Raw genomic sequence first — 16,530 nt, 5'->3', positions numbered from 1 at the left:
TTTCTCTCTGCATGAGTTCTAACAAATCCTCTGCTACGCATTTTTCATTTCTAATATTATTCATTAACTTTTCTGTGTTGGCTTTTCTAACCCTAAAAGGCAAATTTCCAGTAGACCTTGACACATTTTCACTTTCATTTAAGGGGAATAAATGCTCCAGCATGCACACTGATGGAAATTAATTTCATCTAAATGCTCTTAGGCTAGCTATCTGGAAATGTAAATACTCCTACTGCAAATTTTGTTGTCAAAGGTTTTTCATTACTAGCAGGAACCCTGACCAGACCAGATTGTGAGAAAGCAGCAAAGTCCTAAAAAAAAAAAAAATGTAATCTGCTTTCTTTATCAAATTATCCATGAGTATCCAATGCATCATTGAATTAACAGGGAAATCTATCCACTTTCCACAAAAGTTTCCTCTGTAATTTTGTACTAATGTCAGGTGATGGAAAGATGATCACATTTGATGAGTAAGATTAAGCCCCAGAATGAGGTCTATGAATGATGATGAGTATTGTGCATCCAGCAGGGAATTCACAACTGCAAATTTAAACTTGAAGCATATTTTTAGTCACTTGTCAAGAAATAGACAAACCAAAGCTAAAGATTTTTAATATGTAAACTTTCATGACTAAATCCATATGACCTATGTCATCTATTTTGATTTCTAGTTTGTATCATGACATATAGCACTTATTTTTAATCTATTTTATTGACATATGAGTTATGTAGATAAGATGCATCAGTTTCCCTGTGCATTTTGATGAGTTTTGGCAAGTATATAAACTTATGTAGCCACTATCTTAATCACTTTATAAAACATCCATAAATCTAAAAAGTTCCACTGTGTCTCAGTAGAGTCAATCCCACCCCCACAAGCATAGGCAACCATCAGTCTGTGTTCTGTCTTTATGGACTTGTTTTCCACTTTTCAACATCTTATATAAAGAGAAGCATTCTACATGAGCTCTTTAATTTCTGGCTTTGTACATCTGATATGTTGTTTTGGAGATTCATCAAAATAACTCTATGAATGAATAATGTGCTTATTTTTATTGTTGACCCATACTCCATTATATTAACACACCAAAATGTGTTCATCCACTTACTTGTTGATAGACATTGTACCCTCTTCAGTTTTGGGTTAACATGAATAAAATTGTTATGGACATTTATGTACATGTTTGCATTTTCCTTGGGTAAATCTTAGAAATGGAAACAGTGGTTCATATAAAAAATGTAACATTTTTTAATTTTTTTATTGTTATGTTAAACACCATACATTACATCATTAGTTTTTGATGTAGTGTTCCATGATTCATTGTTTGTGCATAACACCCAGTGCTCCACACAGAATGTGCCCTCTTTAATACCCATCACCAGGCTAACCCATCCCCCCACCACCCTCCCTTCTAGAAACCTCAGTTTGTTTTTCAGAGTCCATCGTCTCTCATGGTTCGTCTCCCCCTCAGAATTACTCCCCTTCATTCTTCCCCTCCTGCTATCTTCTTCTTTTTTTTTCTTAACATATATTGCATTATTTCTTTCAGAAGTAGAGATCTGTGATTCAAAAGTCTTGCACAATTCAAAGGCCTCACCATAGCACATACCCTCCCCAAAGTCTATCACCAACCCATCCCAACCCTCCGACCCCCCACCACTCTAGCAACCCTCAGTTTGTTTCCTGAGGTTAAGATTTTCACATATCAGTAAGGTCATATGATACATGTCTTTCTCTGATTGACTTATTTGACTCAGCATGACACCCCCCACTTCCATCCATGTCGTTGCAAATGGCAAGATCTCATTCCTTATCATGGCTGCGTAATATTCCATTGTGTATATATACCACTTCTTCTTAATCCATTCGTCTGTTGATGGACATCTTGGCTCTTTCCACAGTTTGGCTATTGTGGACATTGCTGTTATAAACATCGGAGTGAACGTACCCCTTCGGATCCCTGCATTTTTATCTTTGGGGTAAATACCCAGTAGTGCAATTGCTGGATCGTATGGTAGCTCTATTTTCCACTGTTTGGGGAACCTCCATACTGTTTTCCAGAGTGGTTGCACCAGCTTGCATTCCCACCAACAAGAGAAGAGGGTTCCCCTTTTTCCACAACCCCGCCAACATCTGTCGTTTCCTGACTTGTTAATTCTAGCCATTCTGACTGGTGTGAGATGGTATCTCACTGAGGTTTGGATTTGAATATCCCTGATGCTGAGCGATGTTGAGCACTTTCTCAAGTGTCTGCTGGCCATTTGGATGTCTTCTTTGGAAAAATGTCTGTTCATGTCTTCTGCCCATTTCTTGATTGGATTATTTGTTCTTTGGGTGTTGAGTTTGATAAGTTCTTTATAGATTTTGGATACTAGCCCTTTATCTGATAAGTCATTTGCAAATATTTTCTCTGATTCTGTCGGTTGACTTTTGGTTTTGTGGACTGTTTCTTTTGCTGTGCAAAACTTTTTATCTTGATGACATCCCAAGAGTTCATTTTTGCCCTTGCTTCCCTTGCCTTTGGTGATGTTTCTATGAAGAAGTTGCTGCGGCTGAGGTCGAAGAGGTTGCTGCCTGTGTTCTTCTTCAGGATTTTGATGGACTCCTGTCTCACGTTTAGGTCTTTCAACCATTTGGAGTCTATTTTTGTGTGTGGTGTAAGGAAATGGTCCAGTTTCATTCTTCTGCATATGGCTGTCCAATTTTCCCAACACCATTTGTTGAAGAGACTGTCTTTATTCCATTGGATATTCTTTCCTGCTTTGTCAAAGATGAGTTGACCATAGAATTGAGGGTCAATTTCTGGACTCTTGATTCTGTTCCATTGATCTATGTGTCTGCTTTTGTGCCAGTACCATACTGTCTTGATGATGACAGCTTTGTAATAGAGCTGAAAGTCCGGAATTGTGATGCCGCCAGCTTTTCTTTTCTTTTTCAAGATTCCTCTGGCTATTCGTGGTCTCTTCTGGTTCCAGACAAATTTTAGGATTATTTCTTCCATTTCTTTGAAAAAAGTGGATGGTATTTTGATGGCAATTGCATTGAATGTGTAGATTGCTCTAGGTAGCATTGACATCTTCACAATGTTTGTTCTTCCAATCCATGAGCATGGAACGTTTTTCCATTTCTTTGTGTTTTCCTCTATTTCTTTCATGAGTATTTTATAGTTTTCTGAGTACACATCCTTTGTCTCTTTGGTTAGATTGATTCCTAGGTATGTTATGGTATTGGGTTCAATTGTAAATGGGATCAACTCCTTAATTTGTCTCTCTTCTATCTTCTTGTTGGTGTATAGGAATGCCACTGATTTCTGTGCATTGATTTTATCCTGCTACTTTACTGAATTCCTGTATGAGTTCTAGCAGTTTTGTGGTGGAGTCTTTTTGGTCTTCCACATACAGTATCATATCATCTGCAAAGAGTGAGAATTTGACTTCTTCTTGCCGATTTGGATGCCTTTGATTTCTATTTGTTGTCTGATTGCTGTGGCTAGGACTTCTAATATTATGTTGAACAGCAGTGGTGATAGTGGATATCCCTGCCGCGTTCCTGACCTTAGGGGAAAAGCTCTCAGCTTTTCCCATTTGAGAATGATATTCGCTATAAGTTTTTCATAGATGGCTTTTATGATGTTGAGGTATGTACCCTCTATCCCTATACTCTGAAGAGTTTTGATCAAGAAAGGATGCTGTACTTTGTCAAATGCTCTTTCTGCATCTATTGAGAGGAACATATGACTCTTGTTCTTTCTTTTGTTAATGTATTGTATCACGTTGATTGATTTGTGGATGTTGAACCAACCTTGCAGCCCAGGGATAAATCCCACTTGGTCATGGTGAATAATCCTTTTAATGTACTGTTGGATCCTATTGGCTAGTATTTTGGCGAGAATTTTTGCATCCATGTTCATCAAGGATATCGGTCTGTAATTATCCTATTTGATGGGGTCTTTGTGTGGTTTTTGGGATAAAGGTAATGGTGGCCTCATAAAACGAGCTTGGAAGTTTTCCTTCCATTTCTATTTTTTGGAACAGTTTCAGGAGAATAGGATTAATTTTTCTTTAAATCTTTGATAGAATTCCCCTGGGAAGCCATCTGGTCCTGGGCTTTTGTTTGTTGGGAGATTTTTGATGACTGCTTCAATTTCCTTAGTGGTTATAGGCCTGTTCAGGTTTTCTATTTCTTCCTGGTTCAGTTTTGGTAGATGATACATCTCTAGGAATGCACCCATTTCTTCCAGAGTATCTAATTAGCTGACATAGAGTTGCTCATAATATGTACTTATAATTGTTTGTATTTCTTTGGTGTTGGTTGTGATCTCTCCTCTTTCATTCATGATTTTGTTGATTTGGGTCATTTCTCTTTTCTTTTTGATCAGTCTGGCCAGGGGTTTATCAATCTTGTTAATTCTTTCAAAGAACCAGCTCCTAGTTTCGTTGATCTGTTCTACTGTTCTTTTGGTTTCTATTTCATTGATTTCTGCTCTGATCTTTATTAGTTCTCTTCTCCTGCTGGGTTTAGGCTTTATTTGCTGTTTTTTCTCTAGCTCCTTTAGGTGTAAGGTTAGGTTTTGTATTTCAGACCTTTCTTGTTTCTTGAGAAAGGCTTGTATTGCTATATACTTTCCTCTTAGGACTGCCTTTGCTGTATCCCAAAGATTTTGAACAGTTGTGTTTTCATTTTCAATGGTTTCCATGAATTCTTTTAATTCTTCTTTAATTTCCTGGTTGACCCATTCATTCTTTAGTAGGATGCTCTTTAGCCTCCATGTATTTGAGTTCTTTCTGACTTTCTTCATGTGATTGAGTTCTAGTTTCAAAGCATTGTGGTCTGAAAATATGCAGGGAATGATCCCAATCTTTTGGTACCAGTTGAGAAATGATTTATGACCTAGGATGTGATCAATTCTGGAGAATGTTCCATGGGCACTAGAGAAGAATGTGTATTACGTTGCTTTGGGATGGAATGTTCTGAATATATTTGTGAAGTCCATTTGGTCTAGTGTTTCATTTAAAGACTTTATTTCCTTCTTGATCTTTTGCTTAGATGATCTGTCCATTTCAGTCAGGGGAGTGTTAAAGTCCCCCACTATTATTGTTGTCAATGTGTTTCTTTGCTTTTTTTATTAATTGGCTTATATAATTTGCTACTCCCATGTTAGAGGCATAGATTTTTACAATTGTTATATCTTCTTGTTTGACAGACGCTTTAGGTAAGATATAGTGTCCTTCTTCATCTCTTATTACAGTCTTTGTTTTAAAATCTAATTTGTCTGATATAAGGATTGCCACCCCAGCTTTCTTTTGGTGTCCATTAGCATGGTAAATGATTTTCCACCCCCTCACTTTCAATCTGGGGGTGTCTTTGGGTCTAAAATGAGTCTCTTGCAGACAGCATATTGATGGGTCTTGTTTTTTAATCCAATCTGATAGCCTGTGTCTTTTGATAGGGGCATTTAGCCCATTTACATTCAGGGTAATTATTGAAAGATATGAATTTAGTGCCATTGTATTGCCTGTAAGGTGACTGTGACTGTTTATTGTCTGTTTTCCTTTCTGATCTATGCCGCTTTTAGGTTCTCTCTTTGCTTAGAGGACCCCTTTTAATATTTCTTTTAGGGCTGTTTTTGTATTTGCAATTTCCTTTAGTTTTTGTTTGTCCTGGAAGCTTTTTATCTCTCCTTCTATTTTCAATGACAGCCTAGCTGGATATAGTATTCTTGGCTGCATATTTTTCTCATTTAGTGCTCTGAAGTTATCATGCCAGTCCTTTCTGGCCTGCCAGGTCTCTGTGGATAGGTCTGTTGCCAATCTAATGTTTCTACCATTGCAGGTTACATATCTCTTCTCCCGAGCTGCTTTCAGGATTTTCTCTTTGTCTCTGAGATGCGTAAGTTTTACTATTAGATGGTGGCATGTTGACCTATTTTTATTGATTTTGAGAGGGGTTCTCTGTGCCTCCTGGATTTTCATGCCTGTTTCCTTCCCCACATTAGGGAAGTTCTCTGCTATAATTTGCTCCAAGATACCTTCTGTCCCTCTCTCTCTTTCTTCTTCTGGGATCCCAATTATTCTAACGTTGTTTCATATTATCGTATCGCTTATCTCTCGAATTCTGCCCTCGTGATCCTGTAGTTGTTTCTCTTTTTATCAGCCTCTTTATTTTCCATCATTTGGTCTTCTATATCGCTGATTCTCTCTTCTGCCTCATTTATCCTAGCAGTTAGTGCCCCCATTTTTGATTGCACCTCATTAATATCCTTTTTGATTTCAGCTTGGTTAGATTTTAGTTCTTTTTTTCTCCAGAAACGGTTTCTCTAATAACTTCCACGCTTTTTTCAAGCCCAGCTAGTATCTTTAAAGTCATGATTCTGAACTCTAGGTACGACATTGTACTAATGTCCGTATTGAATAGGTCCCTGGCAGACGGTCCTACCTCTTGTTCTTTTGGCTGAGGTGATTTCTTTCGTCTTCTCATTTTGTCGAGAGGAGAATAGATGAATGAGAGAACAAAATGCTAACAGGTTAACAACATCCCCAGCAAATATACTGTATACAAATCAGAAAAGACCTGAAACCAGGGGAAAAGAAAGGGAAAGAAAGAAAAAAGTAAGAGAAAAAAAGAAAAAGTAAAAGAAAAACGTAAAAACAAAAACAGAACAAAACAAAAAAAACACAATATAATCAAATATGATCAGGCTAGTGCATAGATCAGTGCCACACACTAGATTTTGGGTGTATTTTGGTCTGTTATAAGAAAGTGCCTCCTAAAATTTTAAAGGAAGAAAGACTTATATACGTCCAAAATAAGGGTTGATACAATAAAGGGATGGAAGATGACTGTAAAGATGAAATTTATAAAAGGTTTTATAAATGGAATTGATAAATAAGAAGTTGTTTGAAAGAAGAAAGAAGAAGATTAAAAAAAAAAGAAAAAAAATGGGAGAGACTGTGATTAGGCAGGAGACTAGAACAAAGCCATGTACTAGTGATTTAGGGTATATTTTGATCTGTTAGAAGAAACTGTATATCAAAATTTTTAAGGGAGAAGATCTTATACATATATATATGCCACAAATAAGGGTAACTACTATGAAGGGACAAAATATGACTCTAAAAATGAAAAATAAAAATGTTTTTTTTAAAAAGGGATTGATAAGATGTTGGTTGAATAAGGGAAAAAGAAAAATTCAAAAATAAAACCAAAAAACTTTTTAAAAAATTAACTTTGAAAAACCAATGTGTCATGGTAAAAAAGCCATGAATTCTATGTGCAGTATTCCCCTAGCGCTGGAGTTCTCCAGTTCTCCTTGATCAGTAAACTTGGTCTTGGCTTGCTGGCTTTTCGTGCTGATCTTCTGGGGGAGGGGCCTGTTGCTGTTTTTCCCAAATATCTTTGCCGGCGGCAGAATTGCCCCGCCATTGCCGGTCTGGGCTAAGCAAGCTGCTCTGGTTTGCCCTCAGGAGCTTTTGTTCCCTGCAAGCTCTCAGTACAGCTCTGGAGGACCAGGGTGAAAATGGTGGCCTCCCACTCTCTGCCCGGAGGAGCTGAGAACTCAGGGCCCTGCTCCTCAGTGCGCCCCCAGAGAAAAGCAGTCAATCACTCCCATCTCCCTGGTCTCCGGCTGCACTCCGTGCTCACCTGACCTGTGACCGAGCATTTCTATCCCTGGTACCTGACCCCGTGTGGAGTCTCCAAACCCAGCAGATTCCTGCGGTGCACTCCCACGCCCCTCCTCCTGGGGGAGGAAGGGGATTCTCCCCGGCTCTGTTGCTTGTTGGGTCCCTGCTGGAGGCGCAGTGGCCCAACTTGGCTGTGGATCACAATTTATCGCCACCCCGAGCTGAGAGCCTGTGCCTCGGCTCCGTCTCTGCAGCTGGCTTCCCTGCTCCGATATCTGGGAGCTCTGCTGCATTCAGGCACCCCCGGTCTTTCTGTGACCCTGAGGGTCCTGCGTCCACATTGTCCCGTGAGGTTTCCCCCTCCCGCTTAGCCACTGGATTGAGGCCCCTCAGTGGAGCCGACTGCTAAAAGTTCCGATTTTGTGCCCTGCGGCTCTAGCACTTGCCAGAAGTGGCCAACAGAGGCCCCCTCCCCCGCCATATATCCTCCCGAATATCGCCTCGGATTCACATCTCCGCCCATCCTACCTTCCAGTAAGTGGTCGCTTCTCTGTTCAGAGAGTTGTTGCTACTCTCTTCTTCGATCTCCTGTTGAGTTCGTAGGTGTTCAGAATGGTTTGATCCCTACTTAGCTGAATTCCTGAGACCAGACGAAATCCAGGTCTCCTACTCCTCTGCCATCTTGCTCTGCCCCCGATGTCGCAAATGTAACTTTAACATATAAGATGTTGTAAAATTGTTTTCAAAAAATAAAACCAGCAATGCATGAGAATTACAATTGCTCGACGCCTACTCTAATACTTTGAACTGACAGACATTTAAGAAATATTAGCCACTATGGGTTTGTAGTGATTGTCTAGGTGTACTTTCCTTTTTATACCCTTCTTAATGTAAGAAATAATTTTCAATCGTCTAAACAGTCTCAAACTCACAGCAAAATTGCAAACAAAAGTATAAGAAACTCTTTTTCAAATCAATTTGGAACAATTTGCTGACCTGACACATAACCACCCCTGAATATATTAGTGTGTATTTCCTATAAACAAGAACATCCCCTGCATAACCAAAATAGGACCATCAAAATAGGGACCATAACAGTTATATATTAATGATATGTATATTTCTTTGACTCCATTCACATTTTCCCCACTACCCTAAAATGTTTTTTACAGTAAAATAATCCAGTAAAAAATCATCACTGCATTCAGTTTACATTCTTAATTCTTAATTACATTCTTAATCTACCTCCATCTGGACATGTTTCTCAGTCTTTCCTTGACTTTCATGGCCTTGGTACATATTTGAAGATTGTATACTGGTGATTTATAGTATGTCATTTTTAAATGTTTCTTCATTATTAGATTCAGGGTTTTGTTCAAGTAAGATATCAGAGAGTAATATTGCAGTCTTCTCATTGTACCCTACCAGGATACAATTTGTCCCAATGCAGATAGAATTCACTTTGATCACTTGATTAAGGTATTGTCTGCCAGGATTCTCCATTGCATCCAAAAGATATTCTTTTTTAAACTCCTTAAATAGTATGCATTTTAAAAGAGAGATATTTGAAAATATGTATATATTTTATGCCTATTAATCTTTAAATTTTTGACTGATTTATATAAATATGGATGAATTATTTCCTATTTCATTCATTGAGTGATAATAATATAATACTAACTATATTTATTTTGAGGCTGAAATTATCCCAGTTTTGTTTTTTTTTTTTTTTTGTAAAGTCCTCCCTTTCAAGCTTACTTCCATATGGTTGTGACATCCTCTGATCATCTTTTAAACACATCCTTGCTTCTGGCACAAAAATATATTCTAAGCTCATCTTGTATTTCCTCATGCCAACCCTTGAATTAGGCAATGTTCATTTTGTATCAACGGAAATGTTCCAGGACCTGTCACTCCTTATGTGTGTGTAGAAACCAACCTAACTGTCCATTAAGCTCACCTAAGAGGAAGGACACTCTAATAACAATTGTCATCTGTATTTGTTTTCTATTTCTGTGCATCATATTACCAAAAAAGGTGTGCCTTAAACCCACACAATATAGTATCCCATAATTTCATTAGGTCAGATGTCTGGATATGGGTTAGCAGGGGCCTCTGTTCAGGGATTCACCAGGCTGAAATCAAGTGTCAGCTGGTGCTTGGATTCTCAGCTGAGGCTCAGGGACTCCTTTGAAACTCACTGATTGTTGGCAGAATTCACTTCCTTGTAGTTGTATGATTGAGGTGTTTGGACCCAGGCTAGCTTTTAGCCAGAAACTACTCTTAGATCTTAGAAGTTGCAGTTCCTTACCATGTGGCCCCCCGACAATTCACAATATGACTGTTTGCTTTTTTCTAGGCCAGCGAGAACTCCTCTCTCTGACTCTTCACCTTTTTTAAGCCTCATTTGATCAGTCCAGGCTCACCCAGAATAATCTCTCTTTTGATTAACTCAAACTCAACTAATCAGTAATCTAATATCAAGAGTTATATCCCATTATATTTACAGATCCCACCACACTACAAGTGTGTACAATAGGGAGCAGGAATCTTGGGGTGCATCTTATAATTCTGCCTATCACAGAACCTAATGGCCCTATCTTAATTTCTTTTATTTTTCCACCCCTATTCAATTCACATTTTTTCAATCCTTATGTATATTAATTATATGTTATTTTCAGCTTTTTATTATGAAAAATTTCAAATACAGAGGACAGTTGAAAGAATTTTACCATAAATAATATCCACTACTTTCTATTAACACACTACATTAATATATATATATATCCATCTATTTTCCCTTTATTTATCCAAAAAATCATCTTCATTTTTAACACATCTCAAAAGAATTTTCAGATATCAGTACATTCCACTCTAAATACATTAGCAGGCATAGCACTAACTAGAGTTCAGTATTGGTTTACAATGATTTCCTTTGATACAAAATCAACAAATAATGTTATTCATAACTTTTAAGTATGAATTAACTGAGTTTTGATGAATGCAAGCACCTGTGGCATCCAGAAGGACAGCTGAGGTGTATGGGACTGTGGTAATTATTGTCTGTGGGGCACCTTTCTATAAATAAATGTAGTCATCCTAATTCAGTATGTTTGAAACATTCCAACTGTTCCATTTTATGCAAGTATATGAAAGAAATATCTCTCTGGTAAGTAGGACAATTCACACACCTTGTTACAGGTCCACAGGGCTTCAAGACAACTATATTGCACAAGCCTAAGAGACTGTTGGGCTATCAATTCAATCTCATATGTCAGTAGAGGATTGTAAAGCACCCCCCATAATAAGGAAAAGGGTCAACACAGATGCAGAACAGGGTTTGGGTGACCTTACCCAGATGGTACTGCTATACCCATGGTATCCAGATAATTTTTAAAAAGGTGCTTCAAAGTGTGGTACTGAGGTATGGAGTCTGAGGGAGGACCCTGCTTATCCAGTGTAAGGATGGTACTGGTACCCCAAATCCCTATAAAAATATAACATTATTATCATCCCTAAGAAATCTCCTTTTAGGGCTTCATAAGTATTCCTCACCCTACCCCAGGAAAGCAATTATTTTCCCGATATTTTTTCACAAAGGTTTAGTTTTGTTTGTTCTTTACTTAATATAAACAGAATCATATGGTATCTACACTTTTGTATAGGCCTTCTTACATGCAGCAAAATATTTTATAGATTTATCCAAGTTTCTGTATGCATGAATATATAAATATATGGATACATCCTATTTTTAAAACATTCTTCTTTTAGTGGGCATTTGGGATACTTTTAGTTTCTTGAAATTATAAATAAAGCTACTATCAGCATTCTTGTATACTTTTTGTTTTGTAAACCTATTTTTTCATTTTCTTAAATAAATTTTGAGGAGAGGAATTGCTTGGTAATAGAGTAGTGTAATTTGGTTTGAAAAGAAATGGCATATACTCTTCCCAAATTTCTTTTTCTAATTTTTAAATTTTAAAATTTAATTCCAATATAGTTAATAAGCAGTTTTATATTAGTTTCAGGTATATGAGACAGTGATTCAACAGTTCCATACAGCATCCTGGCCTCATCACAAGTGCCCTCCTTAATCCCCATCACCTGTTCCACCCATCCCCACACCTTCCTTCCCTCTGGTAACCATCAGATTGTTCTCTATCATTAAGAGTCTGTTTCTTGGTTTGTCTATCACTCTTTATTTTTTTCTTTGCTCCTTTGCTTTGTTTCTTAAATTCCACATAAGAGTGAAATCATAAGGCATTTGTTTTTCTCTTATTTTGCTTAGCATTATACTCACTAGCTCCAACAATGGAATTGCAAATGGCAAGATTTCATTCTTTATATGGTTGAGTAATATTCCATTGTATACATATACCATTTCTTCTTTATCCATTCATCTGTCGATGGATACTTGGGCCACATCCATAATTAGGCTATTGTAAATAATGCTGCTATAAACATAGGGGCACATGTATCACTTTGAATTAGTGTTTTTTTATATTTTTTGGGTAAATACCAGTAGTGTGATTACTGGATTGTACAATAGTTCTATTTTTAACTTTTTAAGGAATCTTGATACTGTTTTCCCCAGTGACTGCACCAGTTTGCATTCCCAAAAACAGTAGAAGAGGATTCCTTTTCTCCACTTCCTTGCCAACACGTTGTTTCTTGTGTTTTTGATTTTAGCCATTCTAACAAGTGTGAGGAATTTTATTGTAGTTTTGATTTGTGTTTCCCTGATGATAAGTGATGTTTGGCATCTTCTCATATGTTTGCCCTCTGGATGTATTCTTTGGAGAAATGCCTGTTCATATTTTCTGCCCATTTTTAATTGCATTATTTATTTTTGGGTGTTGATTTGTATCAGTTCTTTATATCTTTTAGATACCAGCCCATTATCAGACAAGTCATTTGCAAATATCTCTTCCATTCAGTACATAGACTTTCAGTTTGGTTGACTTTTTCCTTCACTGTACAGAGCTTTTTATTTTGATGCTAATCACAATAATTTATTTTTTTAAATTAACATATAATGTATTTTTTGTCTCAAGGGTACAAGTCTGTGATTCATCAATCTTACACAATTCACAGTGCTCACCATAGCACATACCCTCCCCAATGTCCATCACACAACCACACCATCCCTCTCAACCCCTCCACTCGAGCAACCCTCAGTTTCTTTCCTGAGATTAAGATTAAGAGTCTCTTATGGTTTGTCTCCCTCTCTGGTTTGTCTTGTTTCATTTATCCCTCCCTTCCCCTACGGTCCTTTGTCTTGTTTCTCAAATTCCTCATATCAGTGAGATCATATGATACTTGTCCTTCTCTGTTGACTGATTTTGCTTAGCTTAATACCCTCTAGTTCCATCCACGTTGTTGAAAATGGGAAGATTTTGTGATTTTTTTGATGGCTGCATAATATTCCATTGTATATCTATATATCACATCTTCTTTACCCATTCATCTGTTGATGGGCATTTAGGCTCTTTCCATAGTTTGGCTATTGTGGACATTTCTGCTATAAACATTGGGGTGCATGTGCCCTTTGGTTTACTACATTTGTATCTTTAGGGTAAATACCCAGTAGTGCAATTGCTGGGTCATATGGTAGCTCTATTTTCAACTTTTTGAGGAACCTCCATACTGTGTTCCAGAGTGGTTGCACCAGCTTGCATTCTCGCCAACAGTGTGGGAGGGTTCCCCTCTCTCTGCATCCCAGCCAATAAGTCATTTCCTGACTTGTTAATTTTAGCCAGTCTGACTGGTGTGAGGTGGTATTTCACTGAGGTTTGGATTTGGATTTCCCTGATGCTGAGCGATGTGGAGCACTTTTTCATGTGTCTGCTGGCCATTTGGATGTCTTCTTTGGAAAAATGTCTGTTCATGTCTTCTGCCCATTTCTTGATTGGATTATTTGTTCCTTGGGTGTTGAGTTTGATAAGTTCTTTATAGATTTTGAATACTAGCCCTTTATCTGATATGTCATTTGCAAATATCTTCCCCCATTGTGTCGGTTGTCTTTTGGTTTTGTTGACTGTTTCTTTTGCTGTACAAAACCTTTTTATCTTAATGAAATCCCAATAGTTCATTTTTGCCCTTGCTTCCCTTGCCTTTGGCAATGTTTCTAGGAAGAAGTTGCTATGACTGAGGTAAAGAGGATACTGCCTGTGTTTTCCTCTAGGATTGTGATGGATTCCTGTCTCACATTTAGGTCTTTCAACCATTTGGAATCTATTTTTGTGTGGTGTAAGGAAATGGTCCAGTTTCATTCTTCTGCATGTGGCTGTCCAATTTTCCCAATACCATTTGTTGAAGAGACTGTGTTTTTTCCATTGGACATTCTTTCCTGCTTTGTCAAAGATGAGTTGACCACAGAGTTGAGGGTCCATTTCTGGGCTCTCTATTCTGCTCCATTGATCCATGTGTCAGTTTTTGTGCCAGTACCATATTGTTTTGATGATTATAGCTTCGTAATAGAGACTAAAGTCTGGAATGCTGATGCCACCAGCTTTGCTTTTCTTTTTCAACATTCCTCTGGCTATATGGGGTCTTTTCTGGTTCCATACAAATTTGGGGATTATTTGTTCTAGTTCTTTGAAAAAAGTGGATGGTATTTTGATAAGAATGCATTAAATATGTAGATTACTCTAGGTAGCTTAGACATATTCATTAATATTTCTTCTTCCAATCCATGAACATGGAACATTTTTCCATTTCTTTGTGTCTTCCTCATTTTCTTTCATGAGTATTTTATAGTTTTCTGAGTACAGATTCTTTGCCTCTTTGGTTAGATTTGTTCCTAAGTATATTATGGTTTTGGGTGCAATTGTAAATGGGATTAACTTAATTTCTCTTTCTTCCATCTTGTTGTTGGTATATAGGAATGCCACTGATTTCTGTGCATTGATTTTTTTTGTTGTTGTTGTGATAGTACATTTTATGTTCTATTTATTTTACTACAATTACACTTAATTATTAAAAAAGAAAATACTGCCTAAAGAATGCAGCCCCTGAGGGGGTCTCCAGAAAGTCACTTAAGATTATTTATAAAACAAGCAAGTCAAGGAATAGGTCACTTAGAAATGACAAACACAGGGGCACCTAGGTGGCTCAGTCATTAAGCATCTGCCTTTGGCTCAGGTCATGATCCCAGGGTCCTGGGATCGAGTCCCACGTTGGGCTCCTTGGTCAGCAGGGAGTCTGCTTCTCCCTCTGTCTGCTGCTCCCTCTCTTTGTGCACTCTCCCTCTCTCTCTCTTGAACTCTCTCATCCCAGAGATCCTGTTCCTGGTCTTGTCTCTGTTCTGAGTCTTGATCATCAGGTTCTCTTTTACTCTGGACATGGAATCTGGATCTCCGATTTTGAAACCAAATTTGGACTCTTGACTCTGGAATGCCAATTTCTTTAGTAAGTTGCTCTCTCGTATCAATGCCAGGATAAGGGTTGTTCATAAATGCCCCGATGAGGGTGTGTAATTGTGAAGAAGTATAGCTGGTACGACACCGTCTGTCTTCTCTACTTTGAATCTCCTCTTCAGAGTGATCTTGGTCTTGACTTGATTCTAAGTCCTCATCGGGTTCTGATTTTTTCTGGCACTGGTGCCTAGCTCTTCGATTCTGAAACCAAATCTGGATTCTGGACTGATCAGTGTTGATTTCTAAAGCAAGTCTTTGTTTGGTAGCATAACCTGGGTAAGGATTTTGGTCAAATGCCTTGATGAGAATTTTCAATTGATCTTCTGTGAATTTGGTGCGGCTGCGTCTCTGATTCATTGTTATGGTCTTGTTTGGAGAGTTGTCTTGGGCCATGTTGGAAGAGAGTTCTGAAGTCTAAGGATCAGCTCTGTGCATTGATTTTATGTCCTGCCACTTTACTGAATTCCTGTATGAGTTCTAGCAGTTTGGGGGTGGAGTCTCTTGGGTTTTCCACATAAAGTATCATATCATCTGCACAAAGTGAGAGTTTCACTTCTTCTTTGCTGATTCAGATGCCTTTTATTTCTTTTTGTTGTCTGATTGCTGTGGCTAGGACTTCTATTACTATGTTGAATAGCAGTGGTAATGGTGGACGTCGCTGCCGTGTTCCTGACCTTCAGGGAAAAGCTCTCAGTTTTCCCCCATAGAGAATGATATTCGCTGTGGGTTTTTCATAGATGGCTTTTATGATATTGAGGTATGTACCCTCTATCCCCATACTCTAAAGAGTTTTAATCAAGAAAGGATGCTGTACTTTTTGTCAAATGCTTTTCTGCATCTATTGAGAGGGTCATATGGTTCTTGTTCTTTCTTTTATTAATGCATTCTATCACATTGACTGATTTGCAGATGTTGAACCAAACTTGCAGCCCAGAAATAAATCCCACTTGGTCGTGGTCAATAATCCTTTTAACGTACTGTTGGATCCTATTGACTAGTATTTTGGTGAGAATTTTTGCAACCATGTTCATCAAGGATATTGGTTGTCCTTTTTGATGGCGGCTTTGTCTGGTTTGGGGATCAAGGTAATGTTGGCCCCATAAAACGAGTTTGGAAGTTTTCCTTCCATTTCTATTTTTTGGAACAGTTTCAGAAGATAGGTATTAATTTTTCTTTAAAAGTTTGGTAAAATTCCCCTGGGAAGGCATTTGCCCTGGGCTTTTGTTTGTTGGGAGATTTTTGATGACTGTTTCAATTTCCTTAGTGGTTATAGGTCTGTTCAGGTTTTCTATTTCTTCCTGGTTCAGTTTTGGTAGTTTGTTCGTTTCTAGGAATGCATCCATTTCTTCCAGATTGTCTAATTTGCTGGCATAGAGTTGCTCACAATATGTTCTTATAATTGTTTGTATTTCTTTGGTGTTGGTTGTGATCTCTCCTCTTTCATTCATGATTTTACTTATTTGGGTCCTTACTCTTTTCTTTTTGATAA

The 16,530-nt window shown here is 37.8% G+C and overlaps 1 protein-coding gene across 1 annotated transcript; it reads right to left on the bottom strand.

The window, feature by feature from the left end:
* Nucleotides 1–203: 203 nt before the first annotated feature.
* LOC114212428 (double homeobox protein A-like) lies at nucleotides 204–15,434 on the bottom strand. Its single transcript, XM_088018807.1, has 2 exons — nucleotides 14,889–15,434; nucleotides 204–311 (listed from the first exon to the last, which is right to left on the bottom strand). Exons 1-2 carry the CDS (start codon nucleotides 15,432–15,434, stop codon nucleotides 204–206), a joined length of 654 nt encoding a protein of 217 aa, XP_087874933.1.
* Between the last annotated feature and the right edge of the window lie 1,096 nt (nucleotides 15,435–16,530).

Source organism: Eumetopias jubatus, unplaced genomic scaffold, assembly GCF_037043125.1.
Source record: "Eumetopias jubatus isolate StellerSeaLion01/CBP00866 unplaced genomic scaffold, mEumJub1_p1.0 scaffold_15, whole genome shotgun sequence".
Lineage (NCBI taxonomy): Eukaryota > Metazoa > Chordata > Mammalia > Carnivora > Otariidae > Eumetopias > Eumetopias jubatus.
Note: the sequence above shows the minus strand (reverse complement) of the source record. Positions and strands in the feature narration are given on the sequence as shown.